This window comes from Pan paniscus, chromosome 18 (genome assembly GCF_029289425.2).
Source record: "Pan paniscus chromosome 18, NHGRI_mPanPan1-v2.0_pri, whole genome shotgun sequence".
Taxonomy (NCBI): Eukaryota; Metazoa; Chordata; class Mammalia; order Primates; family Hominidae; genus Pan; species Pan paniscus.
This window is the reverse complement of record NC_073267.2, coordinates 1,839,465-1,856,311: the sequence shown is the minus strand read 5'-3', so window position 1 is coordinate 1,856,311 and position 16,847 is coordinate 1,839,465. Positions and strand designations below refer to the sequence as shown.

The window sequence follows — 16,847 nt, the reverse complement described above, 5'->3', positions numbered from 1 at the left end:
TGGTTTGTTCCACAGGAATCCCTGCTCCTTGGAGGCCACTGAACTTTCCCTAAAGATGCTCTTGCAGATGACAGAGCTGATTTTTCCTCAGTCAGTGTTCATTCGGGCCTTTACATGCCCTGTAAGGGCGGCTGAGGACACGGGCACTAGTCACAGGGACCTCGTCCCAGGGGCCAGCTTGGGCCACCGTAACAACCTACCATGGACTGTGTGACGTGACAGCAGACATTTGTCACAGTTCTGGAGGCTGATGTCCCACATCAAGCAGCCTGCAGGGGCCTCTTCCCGGTGTCCCCACAGGGCAGGGAGGGAGAGGGAGCACCAGCTCTGGTGTCTCCTTCCACGGCCACAGCCCTGCCAGGCCAGGGCTCATCCACCCCAGGATCTCATTAACCTTAAGTACCTCCTGAAGGCAAGTACAGTTGCACTGGGGGTTAGGACTCCCACATATGAGTTTGGGGTATGCAGTTCAGTCCACAGACCTTGCTTTAAATACCCTGCTCAGCTCCTCACTGGCTGGTCGGCCCTGGCCAGGTTTGTTCTCTACAAAACAGGGATGATAGGCCTGCCCAGAGCGTGTGGTTGGATGAACAGGGAGCACCAGCTCAACTTAGTGATCACTCCAGAGCGTGTCCACCGATGGCCACCCGCCCACGCCCTGTGCTCAGTAGCCATTATTATTATTATTATTATTATTATTATTATTATTATTATTTTTGAGACGGAGTCTTGCTCTGTCACCCAGGCTGGAGTGCAGTGGCCCAATCTCAGCTGACTGCAATCTCCGCCTCCCGGGTTCACGCCATTCTCCTGTCTCAGCCTCCCAAGTAGCTGAGACTACAGGCGCCTGCCACAATGCCCGGCTAATTTTTTGTATTTTTAGTAGAGATGGGGTTTCACCGTGTTAGCCAGGATGGTCTTGATCTCCTGACCTCATGATCCGCCTGCCTCGGCCTCCCAAAGTGCTGGGATTACAGGCGTGAGCCACTGCGGCCGGCCCAGTAGCCATTATTTAATGTACAAGAGTAGTGGTTTGCTTCGGCCCCTACATCTCAAAACCCAAAGCCACCTCACAGAGTTTCCATCATTTGTCCCCATGTTTCCCCCACTTGGTGAGTCTCCATGAAGTCACTGAGGACCAGAGACTCCAGGCTCCTGAAGCCGGGACAGGCCGTCTCAGCAAGCACGGTGCCTCTGCTCAGTTGTTTCCTCACACAGGTCAAGCTGAGCGGGAAAACCGGCCGCCGGGCAGACATCGCTTTGATTGAAGGCAGCCTTCTCGTGATGGCCGTCGGGGAGGCTGCCCTCAGGTGAGAGTCTGCCTTTCCAGTGCCCCTTGATGAGAGTTCCCTGAGGAACAGGCTCCTCTAAGTCAGCTTTGTGTTGGAATGTAGCATATGTAAAATGCACATATGATGCTGACTGCTCACATACTGGACGTACCCATTCACCAGCTCCCAGACTGAGGAGCTGAGCATTAAGAGACCCCAAGAGTCCCTGCCCGCCCCACTGCACTCCCTCGGGGCTCCCCTTGCCCCCAGGTGGCCCTGCCCTGGTGTTTGCCCGTGGAATCTCTTTGCCTGGTTTTTCGGAGTGTGGCATAACTAGAATCAGTCGTTGTGGTCTCTGCTGCCTGCTGCGTTAGCTCAGTGTGCTGTCCGGGGCCATCTCGTGCTCTGTGTGGGGCTGCAGTTCCTGTGTTCTCTTGGCGACCTCCTGCCAGATACAAACCACCATCTATCAGCAACGGCTTTCTTTCATTAGAAACAGGACGTAAAATGTCCCAAATGTAACAGCAGTGTTCGTTTTCATATCAGGAGTCTGATGAACTATGTCTTTTTCCTGACTTTTAATGTTTGCTCCACAGGTTCAAAAACCCCTCAGAGGGAAACGCCACTAATACAGGCCCTCCATGGGGCTTGCTTTCTTCTGTTGTAGATTCTGGGACATAGAACGAGGAGAGAATTATATACTGAGTCCAGATGAGAAGTTTGGCTTTGAGAAAGGAGAGAATATGAACTGTGTGTGTTACTGTAAAGTCAAAGGTGAGGCTTCCTGGCCTGGCACAAGAGAAACAAAACCAACCACAAGCATTGTGCGCCGGCTGCAAAATAATGGTAGTGAAACGTGGAGGCTACTCACACAATGGTAACTTGGTAACTCACAGCCATTCAAATAGTTGGGCAAGGGCAAGCAAGCAACAGCAGAGCTTTGTGATCCCACATGAAGGCCAGGGGGTTTGGTTAGAAGCATGACAACCTGCATCCCAGTACTTTGGGAGGCTGAGGAGGGAGGATCACTTGAGCCCAGGAGTTCAAGACCAGCCTGAGCTACATAGTGAGACCCCGTCTCCACAAAAAATACAAAAATTAGCCAGGTGTGGTGGTGTACAGCGGTGGTCCCATCTACTCAGGAGGCTGAGGTGGGAGGATTGCTTGAGCCTGGGAGGTTGAGGCTGCAGTGACCTAAGATGGTGCCAGTGCACTCCAGTCTGGGTGACAGAGCGTGACCCCGTCTAAAAAGAAGCAAACCGATTCCTGCTCATTGATCTCTCTTCCCTCCTGAAATGCCACGGGAAGGACAGTGCAGGAAGTGTGTGTGCATGCACGTGTGTGTATGTGTGCATATGCACATCCAGAGCACAGGAGACTAGGAGGTGAGCCAGAGCCGCGTCTCTAGTGCCTGCTGAGTGCTGAGCATGGGGCAGCCCCGAGCCAGGCCGACTGGCCTCTAGGAAAGCTGGGAGAGCAGCATCCCCCACCACCCCCGCACTGGCACTGTGAGGTTAGGGCAGCAAGGACCTGGGCAGAAAGATGCAGCCAGGGATGAGATGGAGAGGCACCAGACTGGGTGAGGGCTGATGCTTTGAAGAAGGGGGTTAGAGAACAGAGCTTGTTGCTGTTTTGTTCCCTTTTTTTTAACTCTGTTCACATGCAATTTGTTTCTACCTGTAGGTCTTCTGGCCGCTGGTACCGACAGAGGGCGAGTAGCCATGTGGAGGAAAGTACCAGACTTCCTGGGCAGCCCCGGGGCAGAGGGCAAGGACAGGTGGGCCCTTCAGACCCCTACCGAGCTCCAAGGAAACATCACGCAAATCCAGGTACAGCCTCCAAGGGTGTTCGGTGCACTCATTTTCTGCTGCATGAAAGTGGAGGCCATGGCCAGGCGCGGTGGCTCACGCCTGTAATCCCAGCACTTTGGGAGGCCAAGGCGGGTGGATCATGAGGTCAGGAGATCGAGACCATCCTGGCTAACACGGTGAAACCCTGTCTCTACTAAAAAATACAAAAAATTAGCCGGGCGTGGTGGCGGGTGCCTGTAGTCTCAGCTACTCAGGAGGCTGTGGCAGGAGAATGGTGTGAACCCAGGAGCTGGAGCTTGCAGTGAGCCGAGATTGCACCACTGCACTCCAGCACTCCAGCCTGGGAGACAGAGTGAGACTCCGTCTCAAAAAAAAAAAAAAAAAAAGAAAGAAAGTGGAGGCCATAAATGACTCTGAACCTATTTTTATCAGTTATTCAACTTAAGACTATGTGAAAATAACAATAATAAGACATTTTAAAAGACCTTTTGGATTTCAGAATTGCAGATAAGAGATTGTGGACCTGTATTAGTTATAATATATATCTACCCACGAACCCATCCCTCCCTCTTCATCTCTCTCTGTCTATATGAAAAAGAGCTTTACTGAGATATAACTCATGATATATACAAAGTGGTTTTTGGTATATTCACAATTTTACAAACATCACTGCAGTGAATTCTAGAACAGTTTCAGCACCGCAAAAAATCTGTACCTTTTAGTGGTCACTCTTATTTTCCCCTCTCCAGCCCTTGGCAGCCACTAATCTACCTCCTCTCTCTAAGGATTTGCCCATTCTGGATGTTTCATGGAAATGGAATCACACAACACCTGGTCTTTTGTGCCTGGCTGCTCCCACTGAGCTGAGGTTTCAAGGCCCCTCCAGATTGTAGCCTGTGTCAATGCTTTGCTGCTTTTCATGGCTGAATCACATTCTCTGCTGTGAACAGACCACGTTTTCTTTCTCCATTCATCAGTTGATGGACATTTGAATAATGCTGTTACGAACACTTGTGTACACGTTTTTGTGTGAGGATGTTTTAATTTCTCTGCAGCATTTGGTTCTTTCTTATGATTTCTCTCTGCTCCTGTTCTCTACCTGATGAGACACTGTCGTTATAGCTTCCTTCACTTCACCAGGCTGGTTTCCTTCAGCTCCTTCACCACGTTTCCAGTGGCTGCTTTGAAGTCTTTGCTAAGTCCAACATCTGAGCCCTTTCAGAGCAGTTTCTGATGTCTGGGTTTTTTCCTATATGGAATTTATACTTTCCTATTTTGCATAGCTCTTTATTTACTTTTAGATAGATTTAGAAGTTTAATATAAAATTATGAAACCAACATTTCACATCAGCAGAGGAAAGCTGGATAATTTAATCCATTATGTAAACTTCCTGTCTGTTTATAAAAAACATAAACATCCCTATGTCACACTCAGAAAAGTGTGTCCCACTCAGAAAAACTCTAGAAAACGCTCTTCCCATCAGAACAGACATACCAGTGCTGCCTGTCCAATCACAACTCTTGAGCATCAGTATCTTGAAGTCTTTCTACACAGCATACTCTTTACCTTTATAAGACTTTTCTTATAATGTCTTATAAGATCATTTTTTAAGTCCGGAACAATGGTACTTGGAAATGGTTTCTGAGTTCTCGTGTGTGTAAGTATTCTCCTGACTGCATCTTTCTCCTGCTCTGTTCACACATCTGCTTCTTTCTCTTGCAACCTGGAAATGAAGTGGGGTTCCAGGAAGAACCTGCTGGCAGTGAACAACGTCATCTCCGTGGCCATCCTCAGCGAGCGGGCCATGTCGTCACACTTCCACCAGCAAGTGGCCGCCGTGCAGGTCTCCCCGAGGCTGCTGAATGTGTGCTTCCTGTCCACGGGGGTCGCACACAGCCTGCGCACCGACATGCACATCAGTGGGGTGTTTGCCACCAAGGTGACTGCCGAGGGGACCCGTGGGTGGGACACAGACAGAAGAACTGCCCCATGGCCAGGTAGTTCAGGGCAGCAAGGGCCCCAGATGGCAGGTTAGGCCACTCTCAGTTCCATCCTAGATTCTCTTATTTCCTGGATATCCATGTACCTTATATTCATAAAGAAAATCGTAATAAGAATATAGGCCAGGCACGGTGGCTGACGCCTGTAATCCCAGCACTTTGGGAGGCTGAGGTGGGCAGATCACTTGAGGTCAGGAGTTCGAGACCAGCCTGGCCAAGATGCTAAAACTCCAAAATACAAAAATTAGCCAGGCGTCGGGGTGTATGCCTGTAATCCCAGCTACTTGGGAGGCTGAGGCAGGAGAATCGCTTGAACCCAGAAGGTGGAGGTTGCTGTGAGCTGAGATCGTGCCACTGCACTCCAGCCTGGACGACAGAGTAAGACCATGTCTCAAAAAAAAGAACATGATAATAAAAAATATATACACCTGCCATGTACCCTTATAAATTAAAAAAAAGTCAGTTAAACAATAAATTTAAAAAGTAAATAAAAGAAAGAGAGGGATACTTTCTTTGCCATTCCCCAAACCTAAAAAAAAAAAAGAGAAAAAAAACAAAAGAATCATAATACAACCCATGGATATCTTATATAACACGGAAAACAGCCTCAGCCTGTCCACAGAGGACCCAGTGATCTCATAGTCGTAGGATGACAGAGCAGCAGCGTTCGGAAGTGTTTAGAGGAGGCTTTGGAAGTGTGCAGTGGGGTGTACAGTTGCACCTCACTTTTCCCGCCCTTTGCCTTGAATGTCCACGGTTCTTTTCAGGATGCTGTCGCAGTCTGGAACGGAAGGCAGGTGGCGATCTTCGAGCTTTCTGGAGCCGCGATACGGAGTGCAGGTGGGTTCTTTTCACCCCGACAGAGGCACTCCCACTACCTGGCTTTATTTCCTCCCTGCCTAATGAGAGGGCCACTGTGGTGCAGTTGAGGGCTGGCACAGGGGCTGGGGAGACCCTCGTGCTAGTGCCTGCGCTTCCAGAGCCAGGGCTGCAGCTGTGGCCCCGTGCTGCCAGTGCATCCTGGGGCCTGCTGTGTGGGCATAAACAACCACTGTGCTTTTGTGGGGTTCCTTCCAGGGAGGAGGTGGCTGCCTCCCATCTTCTGAAATGTTTCCAGACCATGCACAGCAGTGAGACCTGTGGTGTCTTGACCCAAGGCCAGCCTCTGTCTGAAACTTCAAGGTGGCTCTTCAGACATACTCCGTTAATCTCAAACACCCTTCTAGGTCCCCAAGATCTCTCCAGCTCTCTGCGGTTAGTTTTGCCATCGTTGCCCAGGCTGGAGTGCAGTGGTGCGATCTCACCTCACTGCAACCTCCGCCTCCCGGGCTCAAGCAGTTGTCCTGCCTCAGTCTCCCCAGTAGCTGGGATTACAGGTGCGCGCCACCACACCCGGCTAGTTTTTATATTTTAGTAGAGACGGGGTTTCAACATGTTAGCCATGCTGGTCTCGAACTCCTGACCTCAGGTGATCTGCCCGCCTCGGCCTCCCAAAGTGGTGTGATTACAGGTGTGAGCCACCGCACCCGGCCTTGGCCATTGTTTTCTTCCTCCTCTCTTCAGCACATCTATGGGAGTTTCCTGAGGCAGCTGTAGCAAAGGACCACAAACTTGGTGGCTTCAGACAAAGATGTGGGAAATGTATTCTCCCATAGTTCTGGAGGCTAGAGGTCCCAAATCAGTTTCACTTTTCACTGGACAGAAGTGATCGCGTCAGCAGGGCCACGCTTCCTCTGCAGTCCCAGGGGAGAACCCGTTTCAGCTTCTGGTGGCTGCCAGCAGTCTTTGGCTTGTGGTCCCAAACCTCCAGTCTCTGTCTCTCTGGTCACATTGCCCCTGGTCTGAAATCTGCCTCCCTCCCTCTTACAGGGACACTCGTGAGTGTATTTAGGGCCTACCTGGATAACTCAGTATAATCTCCCCATCCCAAGACCTTACCATCTTCTGCCATATAAAGTAATATTCACACATGCCAGGGAGCAGGACCTGGCATCTTTAGGGAACATTTCCCAGCCCATTGCAGTGGCCCCACCACCAGGATGTGCTGCTCAGCTCCCCCCATTCCACAGTTACCACCTTCACCAACCCTGCCCCTTAGCCGCCTGCCCACACAGGAGGCCGCATGTCATGCTCTTCCCAGGGCGGTTGCCCCCTCATGTGTTTGAACGCCCCGCCTCTTCAGGCACGTCCATCACTAGTTTCCGCCTCTCCCTCAGATCTTTCCCACACTGTTTTTTCTCTGCTAACACTTTGTTGCTTAAAGTTCTCTCATAACATTTTTCACACTCTGTCCAGGATTGTACCGACACTTCACATCCCCTCCCCTCCCCTCCCCTCCCCTCCCCTCCGCTCCCTTCCCCTCCCCCCGCTCCCCTCCCCTCCCCCCCTCCTCCCCTCCCCTCTCCTCTGTAGACTCCCTAGGAGCAAGGGTGAACTTCTTATTTCCCCCAGTAGGACCAACACAGCAGGTGCTGGGATATTTTTTGTTCTGTGTATATTATCATCTCCCTAACTAGATTCTTTCTGAGACAGAGTCTTGCTGTGTCACCCAGGCTGGAGTGCAGTGGTGTGATGGCGGCTCACTGCAGCCTCCATCTCCTGGGCTCAAGCGATTCTCATGCCTCAGCCTCCCAAGTAGGTGGGATTACAGGCATGCACAACACCTGGCCAATTTTTGTATTTTTAGTAGAGACAACATTCCACGATGTTGGCCAGGCTGGTTTCAAACTCCTGACCTCATGTGATCCACCTGCTTCAGCCTCCCTAAATGCTGGGATTACAGGTGTGAGCCACCACGCCCGCCTCTAGATTCTTATCTATTATGTTGCTGCAAAAGTAATTGTGGTTGATGGCAAAAACTGCTTTTGCACCAACCCTAATAGTTAGGTCCAGGGACCAGGGCTTGTGGCCACCAGAGTTCCACCTAAAATGAGCAAACATTTGCTTAACTGGGTGTGTTGTCATAGATGCTGTGCTGCTGGGACCACCAGCTGCCAGATGGGAGGGGTGCAGGGCAGGGAGCCCAGAGCCCAGCATGGAGTCTCCACATCAGCCCAGGACCCGCACGCACTGCCACTGCTAGCCATGGCCAAGACAGTTCCCTGTGCCTCCGAGCCTCATTTTCTTCATCTGCGAAGTGCAGATAGCACACCCCTATGAAGCTGTGGTGATGCTGAGATTAATTAGGGATAGTGTGTGGGAATGCTCCTGAAACTCCCAGCAAGTCTGGCGGATGAGCAGCCGCCATCCTGATGTTCATCTTTCATTTTAGGGACCTTCTTGTGTGAGACGCCCGTGTTAGCAATGCGTGAAGAAAACGTTTACACGGTGGAGTCAAACCGAGTTCAAGTTCGAACCTGGCAGGTAAGTTGCTGCTCCACTGCAAGAAAACCAGAGCAGAGTTTGAAATCCTGCCTCTCAATTGAGCCAATGCCTGTTTATTGATTTTACCTAAGGTTATTAGTCCTTTCTCACACTGTGTAAAGAACTACCTGAGACCGGGTAATTTATAAAGAAAAGAGGCTTTGTTGACTCACATTACTGCAGGCTTTACAGGAAGCATGACTGCGGAGGCCTCAGGAAACTTACAATCCTGGTGGGAGGCGAAGGGGAAGCAGGCACATCCTACATAGCCGGAGCAGGAGGAAGAGAGAGCGAAGCGGGAGGGGCCACACTCTAAACAGCCAGATTTCGTCAGATCTCTATCACAGAACACACTAGGAGACTGTGAGAAACCACCCCCATGATCCAGTCGCCTCCCCCCAGGCCCCACCTCCAATACTGGAGGTTACAATTCATCGTGAGATTTGGGTGGGGACACAGAGCCAAACCATATCACCTCGCTAGATGGGATTTCCCGCGTCAGGTGCTTGATGGTAAAAATGAATCCTGGGACAGCTGTTCAATCTGTGGCTGTCACTTCAGAAATCGGGAGACAGGGCAAGGACCTTTTGCAGTGAAAAGGATGACTTTGCAGGACTTTGAATACACGGGGCTATGAAAAGAAAATAAATCCTTGCTGGGCTTAACGTGCACCCTGACGGCTGGCTGGGTGGCTCCAGTTCAGGACATAATGTCCTTAGCCAGGCTGTCTCTCACATGTGTCTTGTGGGAGGGCCAGGGCGACCTCTAAGAGGTTCCCTTTTTTTTTTTTTTTTTGAGATGGAGTCTTGCTTTGTCGCCCAGGCTGGAGTACAGTGGCGTGATCTCAGCTCACTGTAATCTCCGCCTCCCAGGTACAAGCGATTCTCCTGCCTCAGCCTCCCGAGTAGCTAGGACTACAGGTGTGTGCCACCACGCCCAACTAATTTTGTATTTTTGATAGAAACAGGGTTTCACCATGTTGGCCAGGCTGATCTCGAACTCCTGACCTCGTGATCTGCCTACCTCAGCCTCCCAAAGTGCTGGGATTACAGGCGTGAGCCACCACGCCTGGCCAGGAGGTTCCCTTCTGAGTAAAGTCAGGCATCCACTGCCCCGTCTGCATCCCACACACACTGGCTGGAACCTGGGGGCAGACACAGTGTGTTGATTTCCTGTGGCTGCTCTAACAAATTACCACAAACCGAGGGGCTTCCGACACAGACCTTTTTTCTCTCACAGTTCTGAAAGCCAGAAGTCTGCAATCCAGGTGCTGTGCAGGCTGGTGCCTTCTGGAGGCTCTGAGGGTGAGCCTCCAGCTCTTCCACCTTGCCTCTCCCAGCATGAGGTGGCGCTGGCAGGCTTTGCTGTTCCTTGGCTTGTGCACTTGACCTTGAACCACAAGGTCTGAACTGCAGGGGCCACTTAGATGCACATTTCTTCTGGTTCTGCCACCCTGAGACACCAAGATCAGCAACCTCCTCTGCCTGTTCAGTGTGAAGATGATGAGGATGAAGAGCTCGATAATGACCCACTTCCACCTCACAAATAGTAAACATATTTTCCCTTCCTTACGATTTTCTTAATAACATTTTCCTTTTCTGGGTGACTTTATTGTGAGAAAAACAGTATGATACATACAACATATACATATATGTCAATCAACTGCTTACGTTATTGGTAAGTCTTGTTGTCAACAATAGGCTGTTACTAGTTAACGTTTTGGGGAAGTCAAAAGTTATATAAAGGCCGAGCGCTGTAACTCACATCTGTAATCTGAGCACTTTGGGGAGGCCGAGGTGGGAGGACCACTTGAACCCAGCGGTTTGAGACCAGCCTGGGCCGCATATTGAGACCCATCTGTTAAAGAACAAAAAAAAATTGGCTGAGCGTGGTGGCGCACACCTATAGTGCCAGCTACTCAGGAGATGAGGCGGGAGGGTGGCTTGAGCCTGGGCAGTCAAGGCTTCGGTAAGCTATGATTGCACCACTGTCCTCCAGCTTGGGCAACGGAGCCCAGCTAATTTTTGTATTTCTTTTTAGTAGAGACGGGGTTTCACCACATTGGCTAGGCTGGTCTTGAACTCCTGACCTCATGATCCACCCACCTTTGCCTCCCAAAGTGCTGGGATTCCAGGCGTGAGCCACCACACCCGGCCATGTCTTTTTTTTTTTTTTTTTTTAAGGGACAGGATCTCACTATGTCACCCAGGCTGGACTTGAACTCCTGGCTCCGGTGATTGTCCTGCCTTAGCCCTGCAAGCATCTGGGACTACAGGTCTGAGTGGACATATCTTTGGGAGGGGCACCGTTCAGCCCACTGTGTGCAGCAAGGTTCTGTGACCAGGTTAAGAGCTTTTGTCACGAGCCTGATTTTAGCTATCGTTGTGATTTTTATCCATCTCCAAGTTCCTTCTTGGGACCCAGCATCTGATTGCCTTGTACCTTACATGGTGCTCGTGTGCTCCCATCATGGATTGTTGATTCTCGTTGGCATCCAGACGGGAGACAAGTCAGCGATAAGTGCCAAGGAGAAGACAGAAGCGGGTGGGCCCCTCTGTGGAGGACTTCTGTCTGAATCAGGTGGAGGGAAGACATGGGGAGGAGCCACATGGCTGCAGTGCCAGCTGGGAGAGAAGTACGGGCAGAGGGAGCTGCCGAGACCACATGTTTTCCTGCAGCCTGTTGGGTGTGAGGGGAGACAGTAAAGCTGGAAGGGAGTAGTTGAGAGCCTTCTGGGCATCCTAAGCCCAGAGCAAGCACACTTTTGTTGCTGCCATCCCTGCTCACCCCTCCGTCTTTTTACCTATGCCTCTCTGACTCCTCCCATTGCATGTGGGCATCTGTTGTAGACATAAAGGGAGGTAGAGCAAGGCTTTTTTTTTTTTTAAGTTGGGGTTCTGCTTTTTTTGCCCAGGCTGGAGTGCAGTGGCACAATCTCAGCTCACTGCAACCTCCGCCTCTGGGACTCGAGCATTTCTCCTGCCTCAACCTCCCTAGTAGCTGGGATTACAGGTGCCCGCCACCACGCCCGGCTAATTTTTTGTATTTTGGTAGAGACGGGATTTCACCATGTTGGCCAGCCTAGTCTCAAACTCCTGACCTCAGGTGATCCACCTGCCTCAGCCTCCCAAAGTGCCGGGATTACTGGCCTGAGCCACCACGCCCGGCCAGGCTGTGTTCTTAAGGACAGATGAGGGGCAGCTGCTTAGACGACCCTTGAACAATACAGGGGTAGGGGCGCCAACCACCTGAGCAGTTGAAAATCCCCATATAACTGTTGACTCTGCCAGAATTGCAGTACTCGCAGCCTACCATTGACTGGAAGCCTCACCAACAACATGAACAGTCGATTAACACATATTTCATATGTTGTATGTATTACATAGGGCATTCTTACAGTAAAGTAAGCTAGAGGAAAGAAAATCCTACTAAGAAATCATGAGGAAGAGAAATACATTCACAGTACTGTACTGTGTTTATCGATACCCTAAGTCTACAGGATGAATCATCTTTCTGAAATGGTGGCATCCACAGGTGGCGTTCACATCTGCAGACCTGAATCTACTGTCCATATCAAGCAATTCCACGTTTTCTTGTAATGTCACGGCTTTCCCTTGCTTCTCGGGAGCACTTCCAGCATCACTAGTGGCATGTCACATGGGTCCCCCTGGGGTTATTCACCTTTTACAGTATTGCACGAAATGCATGAAAAATCCTCTAGAACCGTGAGAGGTCACTTTTTACTGTGATGTGCATTTTGCTGGAGAGAGGAGCTGCCCACTCGGAGGTGATTAGCACTGCACAACATTTTAAGGGGATCCTCGAAACACTTGAGTGAAACTGAGCACAGTGGCAACAGGAGGCAGCTGTGAAATGCCAACAGGAGCACGATGTGGGCCACAGCTCCCTGTCTGCAGTTATGATTGCAGATCGCATCTTTCTGTTGGTTTACACTTCGCTCAGCTGCACATAGTGCCATCTCTGGAAGCATGTGCAGATTCGTGTATACTTTATGGACGTGGCTGATAAAAGACTAGTATCTACCTATATTTTATGCATTCGCGACATACCTGTTAATTTTTTTTGTTCTTTCTAGGCTACATAGTTTGTCTGAGTTTTTTCAAATTGTTACAAATCTCCAAAAAAAAGTCAAATTTTTGTTTTGTTTTGTTTTTGAGACGAAGTCTCGCTCTGTCACCCAGGCTGGAGTGCAGTGGTGCGATCTCGGCTCACTGCAAGCTCCGCCTCCCGGGTTCACGCCATTCTCTTGCTTCAGCCTCCCGAGTAGCTGGGACTACAGGCGCCCACCACCACGCCCAGCTATTTTTTTTGTGTTTTTAGTAGAGACAGGGTTTCACCGTGTTAGCCAGGATGGTCTCGATCTCTTGACCTCATGATCTGCCCGCCTCGGCCTCCCAAAGTGCTAGGATTACAATCATGAGCCACTGCGCCTGGCCATACTTTTTTTTTTTTTTTTTTTTTAAGACAGAGTCTCACTCTGTTGCCCAGTCTGGAGTGCAGTGGCATGATCTCGGCTCACTGCAACCTCCACCTCCCAGGTTCAAGCAGTTCTCCTTTTTCAGCCTCCCGAGTAGCTGGGATTACAGGCATGTGCCACCACACCTGGCTAGTTTTTGTATTTTTAGTAGAGATGGGGTTTCACCATATTGGTCAGACTGGTCTCAAACTCCTGACCTCAGGTGATCCACCCGCCTCAGTCTCCCAAAGTGCTGGGATTACAGGCGTGAGCCACTGCGCCTGGCCTTTAAATATCTTTATTGAAAAAAAAAGTTCATGTAAGTGGGCCCTTGAAAATCAGACGTGTTGTTCAAGACCTGTGTTTGCCAAGAAAAGACCTCCAGAGGTGGGGCTGTGCGGGCACCAGTGGCCTGCAGGGAAAGGGCCAGTGGCATGATGGGAAAGGGTGAATGGCCTTCTGGGAGAGGGCCAGTGGCATGATGGGAAAGAGTGAATGGCCTGCTAGGAGAGGGTCAGTGGTGTGACGGGAAAGGGTGAATGGCCTGTTGGGAGAGGCCAGTGGCATGATGGGAAAGGGTGAATGGCCTGCTGGGAGAACACTAGTGGCATGATGGGAAATAACAGTGGGTCCACTGAGAAGTCCTACTTGTAGAGCTTGGGAAGATACCTAACAACAGTTGCCATGGAGTTGGGTCCTTTTATTCCTCTGTTAATTTTTTATTTTATTTTATTTTCAGAAACAAGGTCTCACTTTGTTGCCCAGGCTGCACTGCAGTGGCAATCATAGCTCACTGCAGTCTTGACCTCCTGGGCTCAAGCGATCCTCCCACCTCAGCCTCCTGAGTGTGGGGCCATAGGTATGCACCACCATGCCTGGCTAATTTTTTATTTTCATTTTTATTTATTTTTTTACAGATCTCATCCTGTCGCCCAGGCTAGAGTGCAGTGGTGCCATCATAGCTCACTGCAGCCTCAAACTCCTGGGGTCAATTCATCCTCCTGCCTCAGCCTCCTAAGTAGCTGGGACCACAGGTGCCAATCACCATGCCTGGCTAATTTTGTTATTATTATTATTATTATTATTATATTTTTGTAGACATGCGGTCTCACTATGTTGCCCAGGCTGGTCTTGAACCAAGCTCAAGTGACCCTCCTGCCTCAGCCTCCCAAAGTGTTGGGATTAGAGGTGTGAGCCACCATGCCTGGCCACTAATTTATTTAAGTTACAAAAGGAATACATGTCAGTTATAACTAGTAAGGTGGCTCTGGCGTGAGTAAGGGTGGGTTAGTGATCCCTCATGACCCTTGTTGGACACCCAGCATGTCCTTCCAGGACACTATCCCTCCTCAGGATGCAGATGCATGGCTGCTGTTAGTGTTTGTGTCAGGGACGCAGTGACTACAGACACTTAGGAGCTTCCAGTCCTTAAAAGGACAGCTTCCTAGGCCAGAACTTTGGGGCCCCAGCCCTGCGTATGTTTCAGGGAGTCACATCTGCCCCATGGAGAACCTGAGGGGCCTCCCATGCAAAGGTCAAGTGCCATGGAAGGGGGTGGTATATGGGATCAGTTGGTGGTGGGAGGTGGGAAGGGAGGCAGGAGGGCTGGTCACCTGGACCCTCACCCTGAGGGCAGTTGAGGTTGAAGCTAGGAGTGACAGGGTACATTTTGTTGACCAAAAAGAAAGAGGCTGAAGCACAAAATGTGATTTAAACAGTCTACTTGGCTGGGCATGGTGGCTCATGACGGTAATCCCAGCACTTTGGGAGGCCCAGGCGGGAGGATTGCTTTAGCCCAGGAGTTCCAGACCAGCCTGGGCAACATAGTGAGACCTCGTCTCTGCAAAAAAATACAAAAATATTAGCCAGGCATGGTGGCAAACCTATGGTCCCAGCTACTTGGGAGGCTTAGGTGGGACAATTACCTGAGCCTAGGGAGGTTGAGGTTGTAGTGAGCTGTGGTTGTACAACTACACTCCAGCCTGGGCAACAGAGTGAGACACTGTCTCAAAAATAAATAAGTAATTAAGTGAGTAGTCTACCTGAGCCAGGATAAAGGCAGCTGCCCAGAAAACTCAGCCCCGAGGAACACTGGGCCTGGGCTCCATTTTACGTTTGTTACAGGCAGGTTTTTAAGGCCGAAAAGAGGGACCGGGCACAGGCTGATGTCAGGTTGTTGGTCAGGAATCCTCTTTGGTTGATGGAAATGCCATTGATTAGCAATGGGCTGAGCATTGGTGCAGGTATGGTCTGCGGCAGCTTATCAGGTTAGTTCTCAGCTACCTGTGGCGGCAGCAGGCAGTTTCCAGAGAAGAACACAGCTCAAGGGAGAGCAGGGCGTGGCTGCTGCCTCATTTAAGGTCTCTGGGGGCCTGATCCCTGAAAAGGACTTAACCTTCCTCTGATAACAGTTCTTTCCTTTCCCGAATTTTGACTTATTTTCTTGGCTTTGTGTCATTTTCTCCCTAGAAAGTAACTTCTGTGCCAGCGTAGTGGGGAGCCGAGCTTAAGGGTGGAGAAGAGTGAAGTTGTGGGAGACGCCGCAGGAGAGCAGCTCAGCCTGGCCCCAGGCAGCAGCCACCAGCAGAGCTGGAGTGGAGGGGCACTGTGGCTCTTATAAGGGGGGTGACCAGTTGCATGATGGGTGGCTACAGAGAGTATAGAAATGAGGATGTTCTGAGTTTTCTAGCCTGAGAGGTTGGGTTTGTCGTGGCACCTTTAAGACAGGAACTCCAGAGGCAGAGCTGGCATAGGGGGCGGAGCAGGATGCGAGTTCCTGGTGCCTTGGAGAGCCCTGAGGGGTGTCTAAGAGACAGTTGGAAATACAAGCTCTGGAGGTCAGGAGCTGGGTCAGTGCCCTGAAGACAGTACTTTGGGAGTTGGGAATGTATTGACATAGAGATGTTAAAGAATGTAAGAGTTGAGCTCAGATCTGAACCCGGGGCCCAGCAGGTAAGGGGCAGGGCAGGGAGTGAGCTCACCGAGGAGCCTCCAGTACTCTCTGTCATCATTAATAGTGTCAGCCCTGGCCCCATCAGCTAGTCCGCTCCCCCTGCTCTTTTTATCCTGTGTTCAAGCAGCCACTTGCTCATTCCATAAGCATTTATTAGGCTCCCACTGGATACATCAAAATGAAGTGAGCTTCCTCAGCTTGGAATACTCCCACCCTGACTCCAGCCATCCGTCCCTCACCCTCAGTTTCCTAAACACACTGTGCAGGCTCCTGCCCCTTTGCTGGCTTTTGGAGTCTGTGTTTAGATTTCCGTGCCCACTAAGTTCTCCTGGAGCTCTGCCCACCTTCCAGCCTGCCTTGTCACTCAGATTCTGTGCAGCTCCCATGCACTAGATCTGTGCCTTCCCTGCTGCCTGTCTTGGCCCCAGGATGCATTCAGCCGTTGACATCTGACTCGCTGCCCCCACGTGGAGTGCCCTGGGGATGTGCCACTCACTTGTGATGCTCCTCCCCCAACCCACTGCTGGGCAGGGTGTAGGCATTCACTGGGCATTGGTTGAATTGAGCCAAGAGCTTCGCTTTGAAACTCAGAGGATTAAGGTTAGTCCCTAAAAGACACACCACAAAGCATGAGGTCTGCTCCAGCGCAACTGTGGGGTGACTGTGGGGTATATGCTTTCTTTTTTGTTGTTGTTTCTTTGAGATGGAGTCTTGCTCTGTCGCCCAGGCTGGAGTGCAGTGGCATGATCTCGGCTCACTGCAAGCTCCACCTCCCGGGTCCACACCATTCTCCTGCCTCAGCCTCCCGAGTAGCTGGGACTACAGGCACCCACCACCACACCCGGCTAATTTTTTGTATTTTTAGTAGAGACGGGGTTTCACCATGTTAGCCTGGATGGTCTCGATCTCCTGACCTCATGATCCATGCGCCTTGGCCTCCCAGAGTGCTGGGATTACAGGCATGAGCCACC

General features: G+C 50.7%; 1 protein-coding gene across 13 annotated transcripts in view; it reads left to right on the top strand.

Annotated features, from left to right (window-relative positions):
* The window catches only part of IFT140 (intraflagellar transport 140), a 104,699-nt gene that overhangs the window by 20,735 nt on the left and 67,117 nt on the right, over positions 1–16,847 (top strand). For 12 of the 13 annotated variants that reach the window (XM_055100615.2, XM_034939592.3, XM_008959752.6 and 9 more), the window contains 6 exons: positions 1,219–1,310; positions 1,939–2,045; positions 2,955–3,100; positions 4,819–5,022; positions 5,851–5,923; positions 8,355–8,446. In XM_055100615.2, coding sequence (XP_054956590.2) covers positions 1,219–1,310; positions 1,939–2,045; positions 2,955–3,100; positions 4,819–5,022; positions 5,851–5,923; positions 8,355–8,446 — 714 coding nt within the window. Of the gene's footprint in view, positions 1–1,218; positions 1,311–1,938; positions 2,149–2,954; positions 3,101–4,818; positions 5,023–5,850; positions 5,924–8,354; positions 8,447–16,847 lie in introns of those variants that run through there. The other variant, XM_063598203.1, reaches the window with a different exon arrangement.